At 42.3% G+C, this 27803-nt stretch overlaps 1 protein-coding gene across 1 annotated transcript; it reads right to left on the reverse strand.

Annotated features, from left to right (window-relative positions):
• On the reverse strand, positions 1–27632 carry syt12 (synaptotagmin XII). The gene is made up of 8 exons (XM_031316760.2): positions 27149–27632; positions 15933–15993; positions 14963–15156; positions 13255–13659; positions 8493–8708; positions 7479–7599; positions 6870–7003; positions 1–2085 (listed from the first exon to the last, which is right to left on the reverse strand). Exons 2-8 carry the CDS (start codon positions 15976–15978, stop codon positions 1912–1914), a joined length of 1290 nt encoding a protein of 429 aa, XP_031172620.1. The 5' UTR covers positions 15979–15993; positions 27149–27632; the 3' UTR covers positions 1–1911.
• Positions 27633–27803: the final 171 nt, after the last annotated feature.

Raw genomic sequence — 27803 nt, forward strand, 5'->3', positions numbered from 1 at the left:
TTACTGTTGAATTGCTTTTATTTCAAACAGCATTCACACAATACACTGTATTCTTGAGGCACATTCACATCAAGTGCTAATAACTTCATGCATTGTTGAATGTAGGCTACAGCTTTGTTAAATTGAATGCAAATGCTGATTGTAAATGAAAATATTGCTTTATTATTTGGCACAGTAGGAAATATTGTCTATTATATGACCACAGGTGTGTTCTTTTTGGATTGATTTTCCAAGTGAGGCGAGGAATGCAATCAGAACTTGACCAAAAATGTAGACTAGGTTCTGCTTGAATAAATAAAAATCACAACAATGCATAAGGCTGATGATGCTTTTAGAGATAGCAGTTATTTCACATGATATTTTACATTCAAAAGTTACAACAAAACAGGACTACTGCACAATGTTGTAGAGAATATCTCAGACAGATAAAAAGCCACCTTGACATTCTGACTTTTACAAGACCCTTGACACATAATCTTAATTTTAACTGTAAAACTTGTTTAGCAATATAACCATTCAAGCTGTAAAAGTGGCTCCTATTGGTTTCAACCAGGAACGCCCTCACTGCTAACGAGAAGTTTGCAGGTATCCTAATGAGAAAAGCTAAAATGAGTGAGACAGGTGAAAAACAACTACAGATTAATTCAGAATATCAAGGTGATTCCTCTAAGCAAAAGGAGCTTTAAACCCATTTAAAGGGGTTAGTATACTTTACATCACAAGTTAAATTCCCAGAGGTGTTTTAATTATAATTAATTGATCAGCAACGGTATTGGTGTCAAATACAGTGTTGTATAAATTAACTTGGAGTCTGATGTCTATTTAAGTTGTAATACTATGAAAAACATGAGTGCGACATTAGAGGAAAACAACATTTACGCTGTTAAATATGCTTATGCAACTTGTATTGCATTAATCATGGTAAAAATAGAACAATAAAACATGACATTAATATGCTGATTACATCTGATTTGGCCACCCTGTAACAACTGCTACAAATTACAATTATTTCACCTGGATAAGAGTACCTGGATTTTCTTCAAAAGCATAATAAATACTGAACGTACTAAAACCTCTATTATTTGTCAATCTCACTGATAACAAATTACACAAGCAAATCCATTAGAGTTAACTCAATTCGGCTCTAAAACCGCTACAAAATCAATGAAGAAGGCGCAATCAATGACTGGTTTGAAAAGACAAATTAGTGTTTTCCTGAAAAAGAGGCAATTTCACCCCGCCGTCCAGTCGGTCATTCTCTAGACAGCTATAACAGGCTACAACCAGAGTAGGCACCATGCAGAGAGGGGGTTCCGCCTGCCTAGGCTGGGCTCCTTTTGTTAATTAAAATTCACATCAAAGTCCAAAATGAAATTTCTGAACAAGACCTTTGAGAAGGGAAGAAGTATCCACATATTCATGTCTCCTCTGCTGTTATTGTGGTGGAGAATTGTGATTCAGCCAGATTCTCAAGCCAAGGGCACAAGGTAAAGATATAGAATGCACACCATTTGAAAACTCATCAATTACTTTTAGTGTGAAGTTTGGGATATGCACTGCTCCTTTCTGAATGCCACCCTCACCCATAATGCACCCGAGCCAGAATGAAGCCAAATACTAGAGGATTTAAGCATATATTTGATCCAGGGATCAATAAAAACACCCTGTTCAGAGTCAAACACTGGCATTTCAGATTCCTCCCCCTTACATGAAGATAAGGTCTTTACTTCAATTTGTTATTCACCAGCAGAGTGACACATACACCATGCAATATCCTCCTGTGGGCCAAAAACTCTTATCTTACTCAAAACAGATTTGAACATGGCATCAAATACTGGGAGAGGTGAAAGGAACGTGAAGAATTGAGTGTTTTACTTGAAACAGGTCGGGTGTGTGTGAGAGCAAAGAGGGCTAGATCCTGCGCAGAGGGTGCCACATGGACACAGGCTTCCTCAGAGTGGCCAGCATCTGGTTCCAGTGGGTGATCCCCATCCCGCTGGCCTCTGGGCCGATGATCACATGGCCCAGGTTCTCGCCCCGGCCGTCATCAGTGGCCTCTGCCACTGTCACCCTCAGGGAGAGTTCCTGCAGACGGCATAACATGGTTACACAACCTGCTGTGCAAGCATGACTCAGCATCTTCTTTACGGCGTGATTAATCCAGATATTAATTATTTAAAAATCTGTTAAACGGACATGTGTAATAACAATATTTGCTATTTGTTTTAAGCATTTTAACCTCATCACTTTTTACTCACATTTAATTGTATTGCTGTTTGGCTCATTTTGTAAATAACCAGAAATGTAACAGTTGCATCTTTGGGCTTTAAAAAATGTATAGGCAGATCCATTTAAAAGGCACATTTATACTGCAGGAAGATTTTAATGATGTTGTCCTAGTTATTTTTATATTAGTATTTATGGTTAAACATATGGCTATTGGGAATGGTCTGTCAGTCTGTCCACCACTTTGGTCCTGAAGGCTGAAATATTTAAACAACTACTGGATGGATTGCCATGACATTTTGTACAGTTATTCATGGACCCCAGAGGAGGAATCCTAAAGTTGTTAGTGATTCCCTGACTATTGTGTAGAGTCACCATGAGGTCTACATTTGTGGTTTTGAGTGAAATGTTTTAATTACTCTCCGGGAACCATCACCTTATCGTGGTGGAGAGGTTTGTGTGTCCCTATGAACCTGAGGGCTGTGTTGTCTGGAGCTTTGTGCTCCTGGTAGGGTCTCCCAAGGCAAAGTCGTCTCAGGTGAGGGGCCAGACAAAGAATGGTTCAAAAACCCTATGAGTGACCGAGGAAGAGATGGAGTGACCCTGCCCGGAGGAAGCCCGGGGCCCCCGTCTGGAGCCAGGCCCAGATGGAGGGCTCGTCAGCGAGCGTCTGGTGGCCGGGTTTGCCACGGAGCCCGGCGGGGCACAGCCCGAAAAAGCTACATGGCATCCATCTCTCCATCCCATGGGCCCACCACCTGTGGGAGGAACCGCTGGGGTCGGGTGCGCTGCCACACGGGTGGCAGTGAAGGTCAGGGGCCTCGACGGACCAGACCCGGGCAGCAGACGCTGGCTCTGGGGACGTGGAATGTCACCTCTCTGTGGGGGAAGGAGCCGGAACTGGTGCGGGAGGTGGAGCGCTACCGGTTAGATCTGGTGGGGCTTACCTCTATGCACAGTCTCGGTTCTGGAACCATACTCCTGGATAGGGGTGTGGAGATACTCACAAGCCCCCGGCTGAGCGCCGCTACGTTGGAGTTTACCCCGGTGGATGAGAAGGTCGCCTCCCTACACCTGCGGGTTGTGGGGGGGGGAAACTCTGACTGTTGTTTGTGCATATGCACCAAACAAGAGTTCGGAGTATTCGGCCTTCTTGGAGACCTTGAGTGGAGTCCTGTATGGGGCTCCAGTGGGGGACTCCATAGTTCTGCTGGGGGACTTCAACGCGCACGTGGGCAATGATGGAGACACATGGAGAGGCGTGATTGGGAGGAACGGCCTCCCTGATCTAAACCAGAGTGGTTGTTTGTTGTTGGACTTCTGTGCTAGTCATGGATTGTCTATAACGAACACCATGTTCGAACATAGGGATGCTCATAAGTGTACTTGGTACCAGAGCACCCTAGGCCAAAGGTCAATGATCGATTTTATAATCGTTTCATCTGATCTGAGGCCGTATGTTTTGGACACTCGGGTGAAGAGAGGGGCAGAGCTGTCAACCGATCACCATCTGGTGGTGAGTTGGGTCAGGGGGTGGGGGAAGACTCTGGACAGACCTGGTAAGCCCAAACGGGTAGTGCGGGTAAATTGGGAACGTCTGGAGGAGGCCCCTGTCCGACAGACTTTCAACTCACACCTCCGGCGGAGCTTTTCGTGCATCCCTGTGGAGGCTGGGGGCATTGAACCCGAGTGGACAATGTTCAAAGTTTCCTTTGCTGAAGCTGTGGCGAGGAGCTGTGGTCTTAGGGTCTTAGGTGCCTCAAGGGGCGGTAACCCACGAACACCGTGGTGGACACCGGTGGTCAGGGAAGCCGTCCGACTGAAGAAGGAGTCTTTCCGGGATATGTTATCCCAGAGGACTCCGGAGGCAGTTGCAAGGTACCAAAGGGCCCGAAGGGCTGCAGCCTCTGCCGTGAAAGAGGCAAAGCAGCGGGTGTGGGAAAAGTTCGGAGAAGACATGGAGAAGGACTTTCGGTCGGCACCAAGGTGCTTCTGGAAAACCGTTCGCCACCTAAGGAGGGGGAAGCGGGGAACCATCCAAGCTGTGTACAGTAAGGATGGAACACTGTTGACCTCAACTGAGGAGGTAATAGGGCGGTGGAAGGAGCACTTTGAGGAACTCCTAAATCCGACTAATACGCCCTCTATGGTAGAGGCAGAGCTGGAGGATGATGGGGGATTGTCGTCAATTTCCCTGGTGGAAGTTGCTGAGGTAGTTAAACAACTCCTCCACAGTGGCAAAGCCCCAGGGATTGATGAGATCCATCCAGAAATGCTTAAAGCTCTGGGTGTGGAGGGGTTGTCTTGGTTGACACGCCTCTTCAACATTGCGTGGAAGTCTGGGACGGTGCCTAAGGAGTGGCAGACCGGGGTGGTGGTTCCCCTTTTCAAAAAGGGGGACCAGAGGGTGTGTGCCAATTATAGGGGTATCACACTTCTCAGCCTCCCTGGTAAAATCTACTCCAAGGTGCTGGAAAGGAGGGTTCGGTCGATAGTCGAACCTCAGGTTGAAGAGGAACAATGCGGATTCCGTCCTGGTCGTGGAACAACGGACCAGATCTTTACTCTCGCAAGGATCCTGGAGGGAGCCTGGGAGTATGCCCAACCGGTCTACATGTGCTTTGTGGATCTGGAGAAGGCGTATGACCGGGTCCCCCGGGAGATACTGTGGGAGGTGCTGCAGGAGTATGGGGTGAGGGGGTCCCTTCTCAGGGCCATCCAATCTCTGTACGACCAAAGCGAGAGAGCTGTGTCCGGGTTCTCGGCAGCAGGTGAGAGTTGGCCTCCGCCAGGGCTGCGCTTTGTCACCAATCCTGTTTGTAGTATTTATGGACAGGATATCGAGGCGTAGTCGGGGGTGGAGAGGGGTTTCAGTTCGGTGGGCTGGGAATCTCATCGCTGCTTTTTGCAGATGATGTGGTCCTGATGGCATCATCGGCCTGTGACCTTCAGCACTCACTGGATTGGTTCGCAGCCAAGTGTGAAGCGGCTGGGATGAGGATCAGCACCTCTAAATCGGAGGCCATGGTTCTCAGCAGGAAACCGATGGCGTGCCTTCTCCAGGTAGGGAATGAGTCCTTACCCCAAGTGAAGGAGTTCAAGTACCTTGGAGTCTTGTTCGCGAGTGAGGGGACAATGGAGCGGGAGATTGGTTGGAGAATCGGCGCAGCGGGTGCGGTATTACATTCAATTTATCGCACCGTTGTGACCAAAAGAGAGCTGAGCCAGAAGGCAAAGCTCTCGATCTACCGGTCAGTTTTCGTTCCTACCCTCACCTATGGTCATGAAGGCTGGGTCATGACCGAAAGAACAAGATCCAGGGTACAAGCGGCCGAAATGGGTTTCCTCAGGAGGGTGGCTGGTGTCTCCCTTAGAGATAGGGTGAGAAGCTCAGTCATCCGTGAGGAGCTTGGAGTAGAGCCGCTGCTCCTTCGCGTCGAAAGGAGCCAGTTGAGGTGGTTCGGGCATCTGGTAAGGATGCCCCCTGAGCGCCTCCCTAGGGAGGTGTTCCAGGCACGTCCAGCTGGGGAGGAGGCCTCGGGGAAGACCCAGGACTAGGTGGAGGGATTATATCTCCAACCTGGCCTGGGAACGCCTCGGGATCCCCCAGTCGGAGCTGGTTAATGTGGCTCGGGAAAGGGAAGTTTGGGGTCCCCTGCTGGAGCTGCTACCCCCGCGACCCGAGACCGGATAAGCGGACGAAGATGGAAGGATGGATGGATGGATAAATTGCAATGATATTTGGTACACTCATGTCCCCCGGCCTAAGGATAAGTCAAACATGTCCAATACTTTGGTTTATTAAGCTAATGACCGCGGCTATAGACTACTTTGTGTTTAGTGCTAATTAGCAAATATTAGCATAGTAACACGCTAAACCTAAATGGTGAACATCAAAAACAAGTAGTCTGCCTGCTCAATATCAGCATGTTAGCATTTTCATTGTGAGCATGTTAGCATGCTGACATTAGCATTTTGCTCAAGGCACCACTGTGCCTCAGTACAGCCTCACAGAGCCATTAATGTGGATATAGACTCTTAGTATTGTTGATCCTTCTGTATCCATACTCATTTTGTGTTATTGTATTGTTATACTATATTAATATTAACTTATTTAAACCATTATTTAACAAGGATCTCTCTAATTACTGGAATTGTTGGGTCTTCGTAAATTATAGAGTGTGGTCTAGAACTACTCTATCTGTAAAGTGTCTTGAGATAACTTGTGTTATGAATTGAATTGAATTATCTCTCTTATTTTTATGAGGTAACACATAAGCACAAGAATCATGAAGAGAGAGTCATGAAGGAGAAATGCTTAACTATTTTAAGACCCTGTTCATTGCAAACACATTGTCAGTAATCATTATGAAAAAATTATTGTGAATTCCATACAGTCCACTGAACATGTAAATTAGCTGTCAGCTGTATGTGCATGTTGATCTACACAACGTTCATATTGTTGCTGTAATGATTTAAATACTGTTGTGTTGCTACTATTGGCAATGCTGGTTTATTATTCTATTAGTGTTTGTATCTTTCTCATCTCTCTTGACCTAAATTCCCCATGTGGATTAATACGTTTGATTTTATCATTTCCTCATTCAGGCCTAGTTTGGTGCCACAGTCTGTGTGTGTGTCACCTGCAGGACGATAGACGGCACAGAGAAGATCATAGCTTCATTGAAGATGGGGTTTGTGTCATCCCTTTTGGTGGAAGTCTTCTTCTTGCTGATCTTCCTGCCATCTTGCAGGAGATACACTTTGACAAATGGATCTGATAACGACAATGACCAAATGAGAATACAACCCCATTTAAAGCTTCTATAACCCAATCTACACACGTACAAACATAAACACCCCCACACACAGTTTGTAGAGCATGGAATAAACTCCTCATTAAAGAGCAATCAATTAGAAGCACAGTCCTGTACACACTATTAGCTCTGTGGATGATAATGACAGTGTTTCAGTGGGTGACCTTTATTGGTACAATGTTAGCGTGGTACTTATCTGGTCATTTCATGTGATGAACAAGTCATTTAAGTCCCATCTGTCTGTATATGTATATGAATAAATGTATCCTCTGGGAGCTGACATTAAGAGTCTGTTATTACTGACTCAGTAAGTATTGTGTTCAGTCAAGGGATAGGAGTGATTTTGAATAATTGGATAAATTCAAAGGCAGACAGAGACACACAGATGGATAGGTAGTTATACAAAGAGTCAGAAAACAAACAAATGCCCCTGACCTGCAGTGTTCTTACTGTTGGTCCACAAAAGGTTCTTGCACTTAGCCACAACCACTGTGAGGCGCTCCGCTGTCGGCAAATAGCTGAGAGACAACAGGATCTCCCCAACTGCATCCACAGCCTGTGGAGTCATGGCAGACATTAAATATAACATTACATGCACCAGTGTGGTATCTTTAGTTGTTGACCTGATGTCTCAGCTAAGTGGAACCATGTGTATTATAACAAGGACTTAAGTCAAAGCTATATGGCTTTTCAGATACTACACCAGTCTGGGTGATGATGTGACAGAAAGCACACATATTAGTGAATGTAACGGAAATGTAAATTGAATTAAAATTGCCTAATTTAATGATCTTTATATTATGTATTGTTTATTTTATTGTGCATAATCTAAATGCAAATGTAATGCATCAAGTTGTAATAGCTTTTAAAAATTGCTAAATGTATTAACTGGTCATAATTAAACATGGTCAATATTTCATTGGCACACTCTAGGCTTCTGATATAAATAATGTGAGTAAGACTACAGGAGTCATTTTGTTAATGAGGTTGATGAGGATGGAGTCTTCACAGAATGATCATTCATGCTGCTACTGTAGTTTGTGGTCACTGTCACTTTTCTCATGGTTGGAATATTTTCACCAGTGAGAGTTAACTGGGAAAGTAGAACAAACCATCAGAATGGTTGTGACGGTTGAAAACCCATTTAGTGTGTTTTTATCGGATTATAATAATCTGTTATGCATTACATTTAGGAAGGAATCCACTCAACTAAACTCAGCTTTGATTATTTATAGAAAATGACATGTAGTTTTGCTGAACGTCCAGCAGGGGTTCTCAGACACCAGTATTTAGATACATTAGTTTACTGTAGAAGGTAGTACCTGTCATACTGGAAATGTGCCCAAAATCTGCCTAGAACTGTACATTTTATTATAGCATTATTTTTTCTGTGTTGCATTACATCATGTCAAATTGTATCCTATGCCACATTAGTGTATTGTAACTCACCTTATTGACATCTTGAAGGTAGAGCCAGGCATTGAACGGTCTGATGGTCAGGTCCAGGTCTGACAGCTTGAGATCTGCCACGCCCGCGCTGATGTTTCTCTCGTCAGCATCGATACCAAAAGCTGCACAACGCAGGCTGTACTCCTCCAACAAGGACGAGTCCATGGGGATGGAGAAGTGCTCATCAAAAATCACGGTGAATGCATTCGTCTGGACCTGTGAGAGGCAGAAGATGGTTGAAATGTAGGAATTTATATAATTTGTTTTTTAATTGAAACAATCACCTGCCAGATAATTTAACTTTGTGTCAATTTGAGAGGCATCACCGGACAAGAGGATGATCAACTCAATTAAACTCAGATAGTTTAATTGAGTTGATTCCGACTTATGACTCAGGTAGTTAATAAAAACACCTTCACAAAAGTCGCTGTTGCAAAATTCAAACTTTACAAGAAAAGATGTAGTGTAGGCTGTAATATTTGTTAGTCTCTTTATCTTCTACCTGACTCGCTCGACTTCAGAGTCAGGCTGTGAAGGATAAACAGCCAAACACTTTCTATTTATTAGAACTTTTGTTTAAGGGTCAATTCACCCAAAATAAAAAAATACAACAAAACAGACTGAGATTTCTACTGCCACTGCATACAAAAGAGGTAACCTTTTTGGGTGGTAAAAAGAAAGAAATAGTACCCCTAAACTCCTGGCAGGCTGTGCTGTGGACTATCCATATTAATGGGGACATTGTTTCTAAAAAGACACTGTTTTTTAAATGCAATTTTTCAATGTTATCAGCATCACAATCTATTCACTTTACAGTGAAGTTGTTGATAGATAAACTGTAGATATTAAAGTTACAGCCATACTCCATATTGGCTTGTTCTGCGTACAGTCCTTATTTATTTTTCTATGTATCAATATGCATTTTGCTACTGTTTGCACTTTCTGGTTAGATGCCAAACTGCATTTTGTTGTATCGGTGCTTACTGTGTGCAAATACAATAAAGTTGAATCTTCATCTAAATCAAATTTAAAGTAAACGTATACTTCTACTACTAAAAACAACATTTTGGCAAATAAAACCCAAATTATCTGAGTAAATGAGGAAGCGACAGTCAAAATAGAAGCCATAAAACTGAACTGAGCTCAACACCAGGAACAACAGTGTAGGTTTATCAGAAGAATGTCTGACATAATGGAGAAGACAGTGCAGTGAAAACGTAACATTATTGCTTTTCCAAGTTGCCTGATAAACATTTGGTGTCTGCATTGTTGAGAACATGCAGTACATTAAGAGCATAAAGTCATAGCTGGTACTTTTCCCACCATGTCACATTTTTCAAACACATTCCTTTACACTTGCAAACCCATTTGCATGGCATGAAAACAACATTTTTTGTCGTTTTTTGTCATCCAGACTCATAACCAAGTGAAATCAGATTGCTTGCCACTATTAATGTGATTTATTTATTGTAATTTATTTTTTTGGCAGCCAAAACAGCTTTAAAAAAAAAAGACTGAAGACAGCTTAGCCTGGCCAGCAGAGCACACCATGACTGCTTCAGATTGAAGTGAGAGACTCAGCTGCCACAGCTACAGTGACCAGCATTGGCTGTGTGGCTAATGCTGATTTCAGGCCATCAGATGCTAAAGTACGTGCTGAAACAAGGGTTTACAAAGCGGACGGAAGTTACCAGGCAACTAATACATGTGCAGAGGAGAGGGGATTTAATAATAGCTCCTTTTGTTAGCTCCTTTTTTGGCTGTTCTTTAAGTGTGAAATACAATGAGGAATATACAAGTAAAAGATTGTCAGGAGTTGTTTTTGATAAAACAACAACTCACTGTACAGTAAAATAATTGGGAATTCAAAGCACTGGGTCTGCAGATCAGCCTGTGAGGCCGACCTTAGATTCTGCCTCATTTCAGATGAATAGCATCATAACCATACATCCAACACCTACAGAATACAGAAAAGGCCCTGCTGCGGCTACGTCTGCTGCTGCGCAAATATGTAGCCTACATAAAGATAGAAAACATCCAAAGCAGGGAGTATCTCTCTGCCAGCCCAGCAAACAGACCTGCACTCCATCCACACAATATGTCTGTCTGCACTGTTAGGCTTATCGCTTAGGGGGATAACAATGGCGATGTGTGCGGTGAAAATGAGGCAATAAAAGCTCAGCGGGAGGCATGTGTGTGTGTGAGCTACAGTAGACAGAAAAAGGAAGAGTGGCATGCACATTATTACAGGCAAAACAAAAGCAAAGAGCAGAGACTGCAAATTAATGGGGAAAAAAAGAGATTAGGGGGAAAATGGGATGAAAGAGAGAGTGACAGAAAAACAGTGACAATAACAAAAACAGGAAGAAAAAGCAGAGAGAGAGAGAGAGAGGCTGGCTTGACCATTAAGGCGAGAGAAGCTGTTGTCAGCATTTCTATGGTCTTCACCACTCCTCAACATTAAAGAGGGAACCACTAAAGGCGCTGCTTGCCTTATTACACCCAGCCTGAACGCATTAATACAACAAAACAACATGCTCAAGTAGCTAAGAGGAGCCCTGGTGAGTCTGTGTGCCGTCTCTGTCAGCCTGCACAAACTGTACAAGACCACATTGACACGAGGCAAGATGCCGTCGACTCACTGGCAGCGTCTCGCTAAGAGCAGAAGGCGAGTAGCAGGTGTAGCAGATGGAGGAATGACGCCTTGTTCTCTTCCTGCCGAAAGGTCACTTCATGTTAGATTCAAGCTTTGCTTTCATTGTTTTAGTTGAGAATTCCAAAAAAGAAAAGAAAAAGAAAAACACATTTCTGCCAGGAAAATAAAATAAAAAAATATGAATGACAAGAATACAAGCAAATCAAAATGATGAGACAAACTAAAACATAATTCAACTTAATATATCCTATTTTTTTCAGATTATGATAGTTATAATTATTAGGTAGTTACGTATACTAACTTAAAAATGTTGACATAGTAACTCAAAATATGGTGGTAGTACGTAATGGTAAGTAAGTAATACTAATAACTTTATTCATAAGATTTTAAGTTACAAAATGCGTCACAAAAGACACAAAACGAACAGATTTATAATACAATGAAAAACAAATTATGATTGTAAAGAGAGAAAATCAATGGCTGCAATTAAAAGAACAAGTATTTTTATTTTGATAATTTTCTCTTTTTTCTCTTCTTCTGGTAAAAATGGGTGTTCATACAGTACATGAATCCTATATCACAATATAACATTTTATATTGTGTTATAAAACATGATATTTCTGGGATATTAATTGAGAAAAGTTGAGAAGGTTTATGGAAAAAATAAACTCACAGAAATATCTGTTTTTGACTAATCCAGAAAATGAAATACCTGTACTTCATCACATTGTCTTGCTCATTGATTTGCTGTCCCTGAAGGCCTTTTACACCCAGTAACAGGATAATATGGTTTATACTGTCTCATGGTAGACCTATATATTGTCATATCAAACAACCCTTTTATCTAACTGAGTGAACTGAAAATGAATCACTTGTCATTGTACGGATTGTTATAAATATCATCGTAAAATACATATCATCACCATTATAACCTCAATTGCAGGTAAACAAAAGTTACAGGTTACATTTCACAGTGAGGGAACTGAAAGTCAATCACATCTACTCCTGATGAAGGCAAAGGATGGGAAATTGGCTTTCCTGACTACGTCCAGCTCCCAGGGGGCTCGCCACTCAAGTAAATGAAATGGGCTCTTCTGTCAGACAGAAAGGAATTGGCTTGTCAAGCTGCAGGATCAAGCGCTTCTCATCCTGTGGGACGTATCACTGTCTCTGTAAAATTCAGCCAGGGCTAGAATCTTCAACACAGTTCAAGCGAGCCAAAGCTGCCCCCTGAGCGTGACAGCTTCAGACGTGACAGCCTCACTGCTTTCCCTCAACGTCAGAAGCCACTTTTATCCTCAGTCCTTTGCCTGAGTTTATCGTCACGGCTTAACAGGGTTGGGTCAGATTACTTTGAAATGTAATCCATTACTGACTACAAATTACATGGCAATTTTTGTAATCAGTAACGTAATCAGTTGGATTACCCAAAACATGTAATGTAATCTGATTACTTTAGGATTACTCTTAGATCACTTCAATAAATATGCACCTTAGGTATTCAATGGCAACCCTCTGTTCAGCGCAGGCTGTGCGGCTAAATGAATGTTCAGTTTAGCTTGCTAGCTAGATTGGTTGGAAATCAAATGAGTGTTCCCAATTGTAGTTCAATATCATATTCATAGAGAAAATGACAGATGACATTGAACATGAAGTTAGACTACTACTACTAGACTACGCAGAACACTGCTGTATTAACGTTACCTAAGCTAACTAACAAGTTGAGTGATGATGTTACAATGAATCCCAGAATAATGTTAAGAGATCCATTAAAAAAATGTGTACTGCGTCAGCTGCATGCACATACACATGTCCTCGGGAATCCACTCTTGAACACATTGCTCAATAGCGCTAGGAGTATTCAAAAACTCTACAGGGTACCCTGTTAATTCATTCCCTGCTCAGCATAACTAACATCTAACTCTTTTTTGATTTTAATATTCAGAGAGACACAACTACTACTTTCAATGTCAAGCTTTCACACTCGAGTCCACGTAGCTCCACATACTGAGGAGAACCACATCATATCACTTCAGTGGTTTTTCCTTTTAATCATTTCAAGACAAACATATTCATATAAGCACAAAAAGACAATGACTTCCTTACCCTTGTGACTCCCACATTGAGCTCCTCTGGCCCCAGGGAGACTCTGATGAAGCAGCTGGGGAAGTCTCCCTCCTCCCTCTCCAGCAGGTCTTTGCCCTGGTGCAGAGCGATGTGGAGCACGCCCGCCCCCTGACCCGGATGCCTGGACTGCTCAAACTCGAGCGTCACCTCCAGCTGGCCGACAGTGAAGTCGTGGCCAAAATTGTTGGCGATGGAGGAGATGGAGCTGAGCGAGTCGGTGGAGATGGATCGGTGGAGCTGGGCCATGCCTGTCGGGTCCAGCTCCCGGCTCATCAGCTCCAGGTGGCCCAGGTCCCTGAAAGCGTCCGGGGTGTCACAGAGAGCCAGGCTGGGTTTGCGGCTGGAAGTAGCAGAGGTCCGCCGGTGGTTGTTGGCAACGACTCGCTTCAAGGAGTAATTAAGTAAGGGATGAAGAACATTTTAAAGGTACTGAGATAGAAAACTCACAGTGAGCTGGGTATCATTCAAAAAGTTTCGATACCTGTATCGATACCGATACCCATACCGTGACTTTGATACTGGTTCCAGAACGATACTTATTTCGATACCAATTTTATGAAATCCATTTCAACAAAAAAAATTACAACATTACACGTTACTACACAAATCTTTTTTTCTTTTTTTTCAGCTTCCTGCATGCCTTTAAGACGTGTAATTATAGACAGCCAATCACCAGCATATTAATCTTGGTAGAAGCATGCTGTATGTTTATTGGCTCACTGACGCCGATGAGATTTACTTCTTAGGTATTGAAATTTGGAGTATTGAATGACAAGGCATTTTTCTATACTCAAAACTAAGCAGGCAATTTCATCAGTGCCTAGAAAGTATTGAATTCAATACCCAGCCCTAGTGAATTGTTTGGAACTACAGAAATAACTTGTTGTTACTTCTGTCAGAACATACAACCAAAAATAGTTCACATGGATGTATTCACTAGTGTCTTGTAGTCTTTAAGGGTTTGTTGAAATTTACTCTAGCATGTAGTATTCATACAGAATATTTATACTAGAACAGTAACGTTGCGAGTGACATGGACATCTAAAAAATGAAATGAACTTCACTATGAAGCTCTGTGGGCGGAGCTTCAGGTGATAACTCCCTGTAGGTTCATCACTACGAGCAACGCCTTTCACATCATTTTTACATTAGTTGCTTTTACTTAACTCATATCAACTCTTTCTAGTTTTTACCATTATTGTTGTCATTAAAATTGTACTCACCAAACTTTATCATTATGTGAAATGTGAAAATGACATCTTGATGTTTGAATGTCTCTAGGTTTTGACATAAATGCAGCTATAAATGTAATTAAAAAAAATAATAATAAATACTTATCGATTTTCAAATATTGCACCTGTCAATACAGAACGAAATATTCTGTAGCCTATTTTGCCGTCAATACTGCCGACGTTGTCTTTGCTGTAATCAAATCAGTATACAGGGTTGAAAAACACGCTATTATTTCATTTTATCATCGGGAAACATACATGTGTACAGATAAGGCTAGCAGCAGCAGCGCAGACATAGAAAACGCCACGCAGCCGTCACACAACTGACACACAACAGAAACGCCACGCTCACGCCACGCAGCCAGTGTGAAAGAGGCCTAACTGCAACTTCACAAAACTTCTCACCACCCTGTCTTTTAAAGATGTATATTTTGTGCACAACACTGAAAATGTACCTTTTGTCTGACTTCTGAGAAGGAGGTTCCATATTTTTCTTGCAGATATCGATAGTCAAAGTTGGGGAACGGAGACGGTGCGGGGAAGGTTCCAGATTTCCACAACTTCCAGATGTTAAGCCCGGCTACGGCCAGCAGCACGAAGAAGCCCGCCAGGTAGATCCCCACCTCCCAGCCGGGCGGGTTACGCACCACTGAAACAGACACACAAATCAAGTGCCTCAAGCTATCGTTACTTCCATTTCAGCAATGGTAGCATAATATTTGGCCTCATAACTGTCCGTATTTTATTTTTGATGGGGGAGTTTGATCACTGGTGGAAGTGCACAGTTCAGGAGAAACAGAGAGAAAGGCTTTTTATTTTAAGACCAGTATGAGTCTGACAAGCTCACAATCATTCAGCACAGTCAGCCACTGTTTCGGGCCTTGTTATTTACAGTAGCACTGAAAATTGAGATGACTTTGGGAGCATTTGGGATGCATAAAGTTTTATGTAAATCAGATAATAGTTTGGGACAAAATGACAGACAAATTAAATTGCCGCGCTAAATTAAACGTCAGAGCATCTCAGGTTGCATTCAGAGAGGGATTATGAGGCCGTGCCAAGCTGGCTTTCTCAAGATGAATTGCTTCCGTGGAAGGACTTTGACAGCTTTATCTGTTCTTTTTAACACAAGAGATAAGCCAATTATAGGGCAGGTCAAAATGTGCTGTAACATTGAAGGCCTTCAGCTGGAGACGAGGCCGGAGGAGTTTAAATCTTGTGTAAAAAGGTGACAATAGCTGTCATATAATAGACCACAGAATAAAAATACAAACAGCCTCATCTCTCATAGTCTGATACACACACTCACATACTTTTACAACAGTCTGGATAAAATCACAAGCATTAATCCACTAAAGCATTAAAGGATACTCTGAAAATGCAGAAAAAAAACAGTAAAGGAATATGCAGGAACTGTCCACTCACCACTCAGATGGTAGCCTGATATATCCCCACTTTGAGCGGAGGACATGGTGCTGCAGCCAGCCTGAAAAAAAAAAAAAAAACATCCAACATAAAATCTGTTCAAGTGGCTTTTGATGTCAGAGGCCATAACAGAGTTAAGTCTGACAACTGCTGCCAGATTTGATCTTAGAACAAACTACACAAAGAAAAAATCACAGAATTAATTCAAAATGGCATTTTGGTTCATCATCCAGAATAAAAATTGGGTTATTTCTCCTCTGAAATATACTGATACTGTTTTGCAAAGTATAATTAAGTTTTCAATATTTTCAAGTAACGACATTTTAAAAACATAGTCATCCTTATAACCTCTCAATCTAAATATTTTACCTTCAACATGAATCAGAGTGAACATGGCTAAATTAAGCTGCTTTTGGGCCACAGGGCAAAATGTAATGTAATGACTCCTGACATCTACTGCTGCTTCAGATACATGAACAGGAAGGGGTACCTGCACAATAACATGTATGCATAACAAGAGATGGCAGGGCTCTTGGTACATTTTTGCTCTGGGTCCCCTTCATAGGACTTGGTTTTCATACCAACTAAAGACTCCACAAGCTGATAAACACTCTTTCAAGTAAAGGGGAAAACCCATCAGTGAACTCAGCTGCCGAGGTGATCGGTTCAAATGAAAAACTGCAGACTTTTGGCTCCAACAGGTTGATACCACATAATTAGGCTACACAAATAACTGTTTAGGTTTAGTCAATTACAACTTCTTGGTTAAGTTTAAGGAAGGATTGTAGCCATGGTTTAAAAGAGTACTTCACTCATACTGTGATTGAATTCACAGTTTAAAAGCAGAAGCAGAGATATCGTCATTTTAATTCCACGGATATCCTACTAAAACCTGGCACCTACATTACCCACAATGTAGCCTATTTCCACGACGTTCCACGTTCCACCTCCGCAGCTCTGTGGAGGAAGGTCTGGCAATGCAAGACTACCCACAATGCAACTCAACTGCTGACAGTTTGGTCAGAGATTCATTTGTGTTAGGCTAGTAGTGGCTAGCCTTGAACTGTTAACCTCAAGCAGAAATGCGGAGCGGGCTACAGAGGGCTGGGAAGCTCACTTTTTTCTAACTCCACACCCTGTTTCTTTTCGTTTTCAAACTTCTACTCTTCAGCCCCAACCGACACCGATTAATCAGACTTTGCACAGCTCGCTCTGGAGCCCACTAAAGGCTTTATACAACTATTTTTCTTATATGCAGTAGAACTCCCCAAAACCTGTAAACAGACTTTGATGTGTAAAAACAGTGGAGGTCTCTTTCAAAGAAACTTTTGTGTTAAAGAAACTGTTGGTTAGAGACGAGATGTAAAGTCAGATGCTTTGTACACTCAATCATCCACCTCGACTTCCTCCCTTCGAGGTTTTGTGGGTGTATGGCGACATCATCTTACTTTCGTCTTTGCTTCAAAGACCACAGTCATAGTTCAAGACTTTGCATGTCAATAAAAACCTAAACCTAGGTTGTTTTAAGTCTTTGAACAAATTACTAATGCTGCCGTTTTTTCCAATGAGAACACACTCACGTTGGGCCGTGTTTACTGTAGTTCATGTTGAAAGACTTGGGAAAGACATTTTACACAGAAATACAATACATCTGTAAATATCTTTTTTTTTTGTATGGCCATTTCAGCCTTTATTTTAATAGGACAGCAGAAGACATGAAAAGGGAGAGAGAGGGGAATGACATGCAGCAAAGGGTCGCAGGTCGGAGTCGAACCTGGGCCTGCTGCATTAAGGAGTAAATCTCTATATATGGGCGTCCACTCGAACAACTGAGCTATCCGGGCGCCCATCTGTAAATATCTTAAATAATGATACAGTATGTTGAGCTCCAGACACACATTGTTTTTCAGACATTAGTATTGTTCCTGTGTGAGCATATACATTAATTTGACTGAAACGGCAAGGACTGTGAAATATGAAACTGTGGATTTTGGGGCCCAGTTTTCATGGTTCTTTCTTAAATAAATAGCAGCAGGTCCTGTTTTTCAAGAGAGAAAAGATAACAGTATTTTCCTGCTCCCCCTCTCTCTTCCTCCGCAAAACAAAAATAAAAAGAAGCGATGGGCGCTGCCATGTGACTCATTCCTCCAACCAACCTCCCCTCCTGCTGCCCCGCTTGTTGGAATCTCCCCATATGTCAGTTGCTCGGAAGAAATGGGAGCATTACACTAATGATATAGAAAAAGGCTGAGGGGGGAGGGGGGGGGGGGGGGTCTACTCAATTCTGATGAGCGCTTTGCAGACCACAGCCATGCAGGCCAATTAAAGTGGCTGACGCAGTGCGGGGCCCACTGACAGCTGCTGATATGCCATTTGCAAAGCATTGGGAATATCTTGCAGAGAGGGAAGTGCGACCCCAACCCCCAAACAAAAATAACAAAAAAATCAGCTTTGTACAAGGTAAAGGTAACATATGAGTGTAGAGGAGGTCCAGAGGAAGCTTAAGAGAAGGAAGAAGAGGAGGGAGGATCAAGGATTGGGAGAGAAAGAACAAGAGAGCGAGAGAGCAATATAATGTTTCAGACAGATTAAGTGACTAATCTGTGACATAGCGTGGGTGCCCTCAGCGGCTTGAAAGCAACACTATGTAACTTTTAGCTGCAGCTGTAGTTCCAATGAGACAACCTGTAGGGGGACCGAAGCGGCAGGTAGCACGAGCTGTAGTTCTAATGAGACAACCATAGACGGTTTATAAGAATGGACCAACAGATCCCGTTGCTCTGGACGGAGACCAGTGAAGGATATTAGAAGCACTTTTCCGGTGAGCGCTGAGCGTTACTGTGCAGCCTCCAACTGTAAGAGACGACGTAAATGTGACGTGAGCAACCTGTCTGAAAGTTGTAAGTCTTCTGGTAGCTGTGCCAAGAGAAATCTCAATGTTTCCCAATCTTGCAGAGACGGAGAGCGTAGGTATATGTAAGGAGATAACATAGGCACAGGCTAATTATTGCTAACTAAAATGCTAGTTAACATTAGTAATTAAACTTAAACAGCTAATGTAAGTCCAAACTGCCTGCGCGCTTCTCCTGTACTGTACAGTAATTCCTCTACTATGCGTCAGTAAGTCGCGTGGTTATGACACAATCGTTAGCCTTTCAATATCAATAACATCTACTACGGAGCCATAACGTGAGGTACAAGGTAATGGAGCCTTTTATACATTGTCGTGTTTCTTTAGAAATAAACAACGGACAACTTCAGATGTAAAGTTATTCGCTGTCAAAGTGACGTCAAAATGAATGGCAGTCAATGGAATGCTAACGGGGGGTCATTGTTTGGTAGCATCAAAATGGCGCCATAGGAGGTTCGAGTTCTGAAGCGAAGCTTACCCCCTTGGAGACAACCTGTAGGGGGACCGAAGCGGGAAAAGTTACAGTGTTGCTTTAATGTGGCAGAATACTAACAACTTTCCTCAAATAGAAATACATTTGAAAACAAGGAAGCACACAGTTTTGTAAAGTCTGTTAATTTGTGCCAGTGGATTTGAAGAATTGGATGTCATTTAACTAGTCAAACAGGTGCAATTATTGGCTAAAATAGTAGCTCACAATTTGGTTATCAAAAGCAGATATTGCTAGTTTCCAGCCTTAAGGTGGATCCCCGGCATGCTGCCTTCAAACAGAGAAGAATGTAATGTAGTATGTGAGCTTTGCTGCTTGTTATACCATGGTCTGGGTGAATACTCGATTGTTGGCTGCAGGGTGTCCATAAAAAAAGTGTTATAGGACACCTACTAAAGAAGTTCCAGTGAATCTGACTGTTTACTGTTCTAAATGAATGCGCTACATTAAAACAAAAAGGAAATGTGAACGTCATTTCCAACACTGTTTTGTGCTTCAGTGCCTCGTCCTCTTAACACCACAGGATGGCGCTAACACACGCTGCAAGAAGTAAATTATATTGCCCCTCCGAACTGACTTTGTTGCCTTGTAATTCTAACAACTAATGGGACTTTTTAATGTTTTATTGTTTATTTGGATCCCCATTATTTATTGCATTGACATCAAGTGCTCTTCCTGGGGTCCAAAAACAGTATAATCACAACAATAATTTGAACGTTATAATTTACTCTTGAAACAGTCGGATATACACATTCCTGGCAATACTATTGCCAGGAATATACTACTGAGTTTTCTGTTGCACAACTAAAACTACTTTTGAATGTACACATGTTCCACCAAAACAAGTTATTTCACGAGGCTGTTTTAAGCACTGCGCATTACGAATGTGATTGGTTTAAAGAAATGCCAATATACCATAGCACGTTTTTCTCCCATCCCGGAATGCTATGTGACAATGACTATATAATATGACTAGCCAGACCCTCCTCCGCAGCGCTGTGGAGGAAGGTTGGCAAAGCGAGACTAAGGTGGAGGTAATGTGCCAAGATACGCAGCAATGCACCAACAAAAGGCAGTGAAGAAGACTGTCCACATGTCGGAGTGTAGTTGGGGAGGACACTGAACCTCAAATTGCTCCCGATGATTAGGCCATGCAGTGTCTTGTGCTGTAACTCACTGCCATCAGTGTGTGATTGTGTGATTGGGTGAATGATAAAATAAAATAAAATCCCTTTAAAAATGCATCCATTTGCCATTTAAGCTGACACTTTATTTGTTTGTCATCTACGACAATTGAGCAAACTCCATCTGTTCAGGAAGACTCCGAAATGAAAGCTCCGAAAACTCAAGAAAAAGTAGTAAGTGGACCTATATTTAATATTTTTTTTGTCAAATGGCTGAATTTCATTCATTACTGCACATGATACAGTTGCAGCAATAACCACCCCTTCTTAATTATCAAGCACATTGTTTTTTGCAAATCTTATCATTAATCGGAATAGCAAAACTGATTTAAACACCTCAATGGGAAGTTTATAAATAATATAGTTTCATTCTGTTATTAAAAGGTGTTTTAAACCTTTATACACAGAATATGAACATGTGAACCCTCTCTCCATTTACTTATTTTTTGTTGTACTGTAGCTGAGTGAGAGATGCTCCACTTACAAGACAAGACACACCAGGTCCAGATCTCTTTCAGCTGGTATACCACTAAGCTCGCTTGATGCAAGACCATCTTTTTTTAAAGTCTACCGGTGATGCAGTGTTGGATTTGGTGATTTCTTAGTGGTTCTTTAACTTCAGTAGCAGTACTTCCTCATGCTTGCATATCTTTCACTTGTTTTCCTTTTGTCCAGTAATCATATCATAATCATAATCATAGTTCTAAGACTGAGTGTGTATTTTAGACTCATGGTTCTCAGTGTAAAACATTTCTTTGGTTTCTTTGTGTTCTGGTGCAGGGTTGCCAATACAAATCACTGTGACTAGGGAGGAAACAGACACTACCAGTCAGTATCCTCTGTGTCTCCAACTGAACCTAAAGCAGCTCAGACACAAAGAGCAAACCCAACACGCCTGCTCAGACAGCAGCAGATTCTGCACACTGGGTGTAAATATGCCATAGCTGCCACTGTCTGCTGCAAACAGCCAGGAAGAAAGAAAACAAGCAATCCCCTCTATTGGAGCTGCATGTTAAAACAGGTCTAATCAATAAGAAAGGACACACTGATTTATGTCCAAACACACACCCGCACACAGAGAGAGAAATAAAAAAGGAGAAAAAAATAAAGAATAAAGGAATGGTTAGATAAGGTGAGACCTGAGACAAGGATGAGATAATAGAAATAAGTGGTATGGGAAAATAAAGAAAAGATAAGTGTCTGTGTTGAAAAAGAAATGAGAAACTGCTGGGAGGAGAAGAAGAAGGAGGCAAAAGGGATCACAGGCCTGTCAGCTCGCTCTCCCAACAACTGATCAATCAACTTTGCTTTTAATCTCGCCAAATGACTCACAATCAAATTAACTCCCTCACTGCTGCACTGAAACGTCCTACCTCCTCAGGTATCTGTTTCCATGCCAGCTACACTTTGACTTTCTGGTTTGGACAGCTCATTTGGTGCATGGTTTTAAAAAAGGAGCATTGCACCGGCTGGCGCCGGCTTTCAAATGTCAGTGGCGACGCCAGCTGAGACAGGAAGAACCTGCACGCTGCAGCCAATCAGCTCAATCAATCTGAGTTAAAACAACAAACCCTGAACTCAAACTTTGTTTTGGCAAGGCTACTTCACTTCTAAAGGCTGCTAAATGTTAACCTGACAAGCCAGATAGTTACACAGAACCATCTGAGTAGCCATCATTGGAAACTGATTGGAAAAGGGCAGACGCTTTTAAAAAATACCTGGCAGGTGATTAGGTTAACCATCCATCTATCACGTCCGCCATTGTTGATTTGAGCGAACAGTCGCGGTTGTCACACACATCTAAACCACGCCCGTAGCTGCCAGTAGCTCCTCACTGGACGCTGATTGGTTTGGTTAGCTTGTGACACAAATGCATTACCTCAAGCCTGAAAAGATGGATTTTCGTGTATGCGATTCTGCGATTCTCGCGTGATCTGGTATCTGATATCGCGAGAATCCAGTTGCCGTGCAAGGTAGGCTGAGTGTGTTAAAAGTACCTAAACCACAACATTAATGCTGAAGTCTGCAATGGATGTTAAAACAAGACACAGTCAACAGAAATGAATGCATATATCAAATTTCACAGCAATCCATCCAACAGTGGTCGAGACATTTCACTCAAAACCAAAAATGTCAACCTTATGGTGGCCTAGAGGAGAAGTCATGGGGATCACCAAAGTCAGTAGGATTCCACTGAGGATCATGAATGTCTGTAGAAAGTTTTTGACACTGCCGTCACTCGAACCACAGCACTAACATGGCTAACAATTAAGTGTTTTCTTGAGCTAAGGAGGTTATGTTTTAACCCGTACTTGATCTGCAGGATGTCTCCAAAACATATGATTCGTTCTCTTGATTAGTCTTTATTTTAATTTTATGATTAGTTTCAATCAATCTTTTAGCCATTATAAAACTAAGAGAGATACCTGACTCTACTTTGTACAAGATGTTTGCAAATCAGTTTAACTCAAAATGGAATCAATGGAAATGGCGTCTTTGAGTGTACCAGCAAGCGGAGAATTATTTGCGCTTTGTCTATGTGATTATTGAGTCAGGAGCTATTTAAACAACTGTCACTGGAATTTGATTTGTCTCCAAAAATCTGTCGTTTAAATACTTTCTCTTTTTCTTTGCCAGAGACAGAGAAAAGCTCTCTGTGCAGTTTGTGATGAGCTTATGAGAAAAAAGCCTGCTGACTTCAGTCTGAACCACATTAAACATCAGAATGTTGAAAGGGCTAATGTACAGAGGGGATACAACTGTGCAAACACAATCAAACCAGACAAATGGAGACAGAATGCTTGCTTGGTTGAATTAACTGCTGAATAATTACGTAAAAATAATGTTTTGTTTTTTTTTTAACTTATTTTATCCTGACAAATTATGACAGAGCACATGCTATTTTTCAGAATTAGCTTGATCATGGATCAATATCATATCATTGGGATGCATCACACATGTGGATGCATCCCAATACAACCACAGTCAACAGGGTAATTAAAGAAGTTGCTGAGTGTTTCCCATTTATTTCCACACCTGGATGGACTTTTCCCATGCCACTGATTTGTCCTCACTTTTGCAATCTTGAAGTCTGGAGCCCTGGTGTCAAGACCATCCTACGAACTCATTATACCTACTACTTATTAGATTAAGAACCTGACAATCAGGCTAACACAGGACAGGGAAAGCACTTAGTGCCATTAAAACATCTGTCAGACCTGACTTAATGTTTTGGAAAAAGGTTCATTCACTCTTTGTAATGTGAGGGTGGGCGGAAGCTTAAATTCTCCTAAGTAGGGAAGAACAGTGATTTGAAGCCAAGCCACAGTTTTATTGATCCACTATTAAGTAACTGCAGTCAGATCCAAAGGTATTTGGACAGTAAGACAGTTTTTATGCTTGCACTTTGCATCCTAGGTTAGATGTTACTTTGAAATGCTCAAATCACAGATGGGACAGAAGGGATTTATATCAGCTACAATGTTAGTGCCCCAGCTCGTAAACTGCTGTGATGTGGCCGTCGGAACTGAAGTGATATTACAAACATTTTTTTATGCCTGTCCACACAGATATTGCACCAATCAAATTACTGGAACAGACAATGTCAGTAGGTCCCATATCTACAGTAAATTGTCTTCATATCTAAACCAGAGAACATTATGTTTGTAGTTTTAAACACGTTAACGTTGTGAAACGGTCGCACTTTGGTTATGTTTAGGCACAAAAACTACTTGGTTATGTTTAGAAAAAGATCGTGGTTTGAGTTTTTAGTTTGAGGTTTAAGTTCCGTTAAGCTAAAAAAGCTTCTTTTTTTTTCCAAACAGGACAAAAACCCCAGTAAGTCCTTTGCTTGTTTTTCATTTTTACACTTAGAATTTAGTACAGTTTAACAAAAAAAATTGTTAATTGTTAATTAGTGGGCTTTTTCTATAGAGCCAGGCTAGCTGTTTCCCTCTGCTTCCAGTCTTAAGCTAAGCTAACCAGATCTAGCTACATATTTACAATACAGATGTGCGATTGGTATAGACAGCACTGTTTATTGCCTGATTCTGAACTTCTAGCAGTCTCAATCTCATAAATGGGATCAATCTTGCGATACTTTATTTTAAGATTCTCTCTGCTGCGTTTCCAGGCATCTCCAGGAGAAGTGAGCTGTAGCTACATTTGGCAGCAAACTGCTCTGACCACATACATTCACCAGAAAGTGAGGCAATCTATTACATGATCTATTCTGGAAATATTAGGGGTGATATATTATGTGTTAGCACCACTCTGTCTTCTGATAACGGCAGAGTAGACTCACAGAGCCACATTACTCCAGGGTTCATCTAAGTGCTCTCAGTTTTCTTAATGTAATAACACTTTTCTTCTGAGGGTTTCAGCATGGACACAGGAAGGGGAAGGTGGTGTTAGGGCTGTGTGTGTGTGTGTGTGTGTGTGTGGGGGGGGGGGGTATAGAAGCAGGGAAAGCCCATGACAGAGAGCAAGAAAGAGAGTTGGTGTTAAACGAATGGCTGAGATGATTGCGAGTGCTGGTAGAGGAATTGAATTCTGAGTAGGTCGTATTTCAGCCCAGCGAGAATCCCAGTGACACGCACACACGCACGCACGCACGCACACGCGCACACAGACAGACACACACACACACACACACACACACACACACACACACACACACGGTATTGTAGCTCTACTGCCAAGCCACTTCACACAGACCTCCAGCATCATTAGAAAGCATACACACTGTAAGAGCTGGAGAAGGGAGGGAGGGTGGGGTGGGGGACGGGGACGGGGGGGCCTGGGGGTTCAGGTGAATGTTCCTCTTTTGGACTTTGAATGTGCTTCATCGTCATAAAATTGCAGCTTTGACAGGCAGAGAGTCTACTCCCACACATCTTTATACTGTGAATTGATGAAAAAAGCTTTCCTTGTAATCAGTACACATTTCATTTTTGAGATGGAACACAGAAAGGGTTAGGAGAGGTAAGGAGAGGTAAAAAAAATAATCAGTATGGGCGGCTTTAGAGGAAACTGGACGTCTACAAAGCCAAGAAAGTGTTGGAGGAACAATCAGTCAACTTTATTTCCAGTAAATAGGACTAACTAATAGCTCCAAAAGTCACAGACATCCACACAATCTAAAACCTCTGAAAGCCTGAAAGACAGACACCAACCAGTATACATTGTTATTTTCGGGTCCCATTATCTGCACCATTTTATAGGATTAACATGGGTCAGAAGCGACATTCAAAACCCATGTAGCATCTTTGTTCTCTCATTAAGACACAGATTCCCAACCTGTTATGGCTTGGGACCCTTTATAACAAAAAGCAATGTCCACTCACAAACCCTTGTTGCACAGGTTGCATAATGTCACGAGCAATTTAACCAAAGAGTGATGTGATCTTTTTAAATTGTTTAATTTGAATAGGTTTGAATCGGAAATGATAAAACTATCCAATATTTCATAATATGGGACGTCCTAGTGGTCTAGACTCTGGACTCTAGAGGGTTAAAGCACCAACAATGAACCACAACCAGTTTGACAAGGACAGGGATCGTAGTTGTCGACTTCCTAATAAATGCAAAAAATGCTCTTAAAGAGCAAAACTTAGAAATATATTGTTTGGTTGCCCTGACCCCCTACATTGTCAACCCCTGAATACAACATCAAGTGACACACAAGCAAACACTGTTTGATTTGAGAGTACGAACAATCAGGACTTAGTACTTTCTAAGGACTGAATGAAAGATGTATATTGACTGAATGCTTACAGTAGATTCTCAATCTTCGTTATTCTCTGAACACATAGATTTAACTTTGTTCATTTTGTACTGCAGTTCATTGGGGCAAAGTTCTCACACAGCTGTTGTGTTAGGATCAAATCTAACACTAAAGGTTTTTGGCTAAATGTATTCATATTCAGCAAAATTAGGTAACTCAGGAATTGAAATTGAAGCATACAGTCAAATCAATTTATGAGCCCAAAATCACAATGTGCAGCATAATACACTTTCTATCCGTAGACCCTCAAAGCATACCCAGTCTTACAATGGGTTTCCAACATATTCAATGCATTAATATTAACAGTAGCTCTGAAAGCGGAGTAAAGTATATTCTGCAAACAAAAGACTGGCGGAACCTGACTTTTCACGGATCTAAAACTGCTCATCAAACCTGCACGAAGTTTTTAAAGGCTACAGTCACAGTTCAGCAGAGTGGTGCTGAATGGACAGCTCCTGCTGCTCGGGGTGCCATTTGTTATCATCCCTGTAACCCCTGTAGCCGCTGTTCACTCCCACAGCCAACAACCTGCTCCTAGTTCAGGTGGACTTGCGATGCAAATCAAAATTTGGTTCGACTGAGAGAAATAATTTGGAGTCGCGGAAACGCCGAGCCAGTAGGCTAAAGCCTGCCATCCCGTCTGCTGAGATGCATTCACACGCGCAGCTAATGCCTCACACGCTTTTAAATTAACGTTAATCCATTTACTGTCAACAAAGAAGCAAGGAAGAGGGAAAAAAAGACGCATGCAAGTCCCAAATTTTGCCATGAGGCGTGCAGGAGCGCAGCGGCAAATGGCAGGTGATTGATGGGGCCAAATGGCCTGAGTTAGCACGCATTTCTTACCCGGAGTTTTCTTTTGGTGCAGTAGGGAAGAAGGAGGAGGAGGAGGAGGAGGAGGAGGAGGAGGGGGGGGGGTAGACCAACTCCACCGCTCTCCCTTCTTCAGGCGCCTCTCTCCATCCAACGACACCGGTGCCGGTCCGGTCTATGTATCCCGGTGGTGGTGTAGGGGAGGGAAACGGCGTTCACACTCTTCCCGTCTCAGCGCATCCAGAAGCTTTCAGACGCGGCCAACTGGAGGAGGAAGATGAGCAAAAAGGTGATGAAGAAGAGGAGGAGGAGGAGGATCTATCTTCCACTCGGAGGTGTCCGTCTGTTTGTGCTGCTGTCCGCTAGAGTATAAAAAGCTGCTGCCAGAGGCATTTTCTGTATGAGCAGCATCTAACCCCTGACCGACCGACTGCAGAGAGAAAGTCCCACCCCTGCAGCGCAACTTACACCGCTGGGCCTCTCAATAACAAGACCACCGCCTCCTCCTCCACACACACACACACACACACACACACACACACACACACACACACACACACACACACACACACACACACACACACACACATACACACACACACACACACACACACACACACACACACACACACACACAGAGGTGTTATGCAACGGTTGCACTGGGGGGAGGCTGGGATGGGAGGTGTGT

Source organism: Sander lucioperca, chromosome 7 (assembly GCF_008315115.2).
Source record: "Sander lucioperca isolate FBNREF2018 chromosome 7, SLUC_FBN_1.2, whole genome shotgun sequence".
NCBI classification, from domain to species: Eukaryota; Metazoa; Chordata; class Actinopteri; order Perciformes; family Percidae; genus Sander; species Sander lucioperca.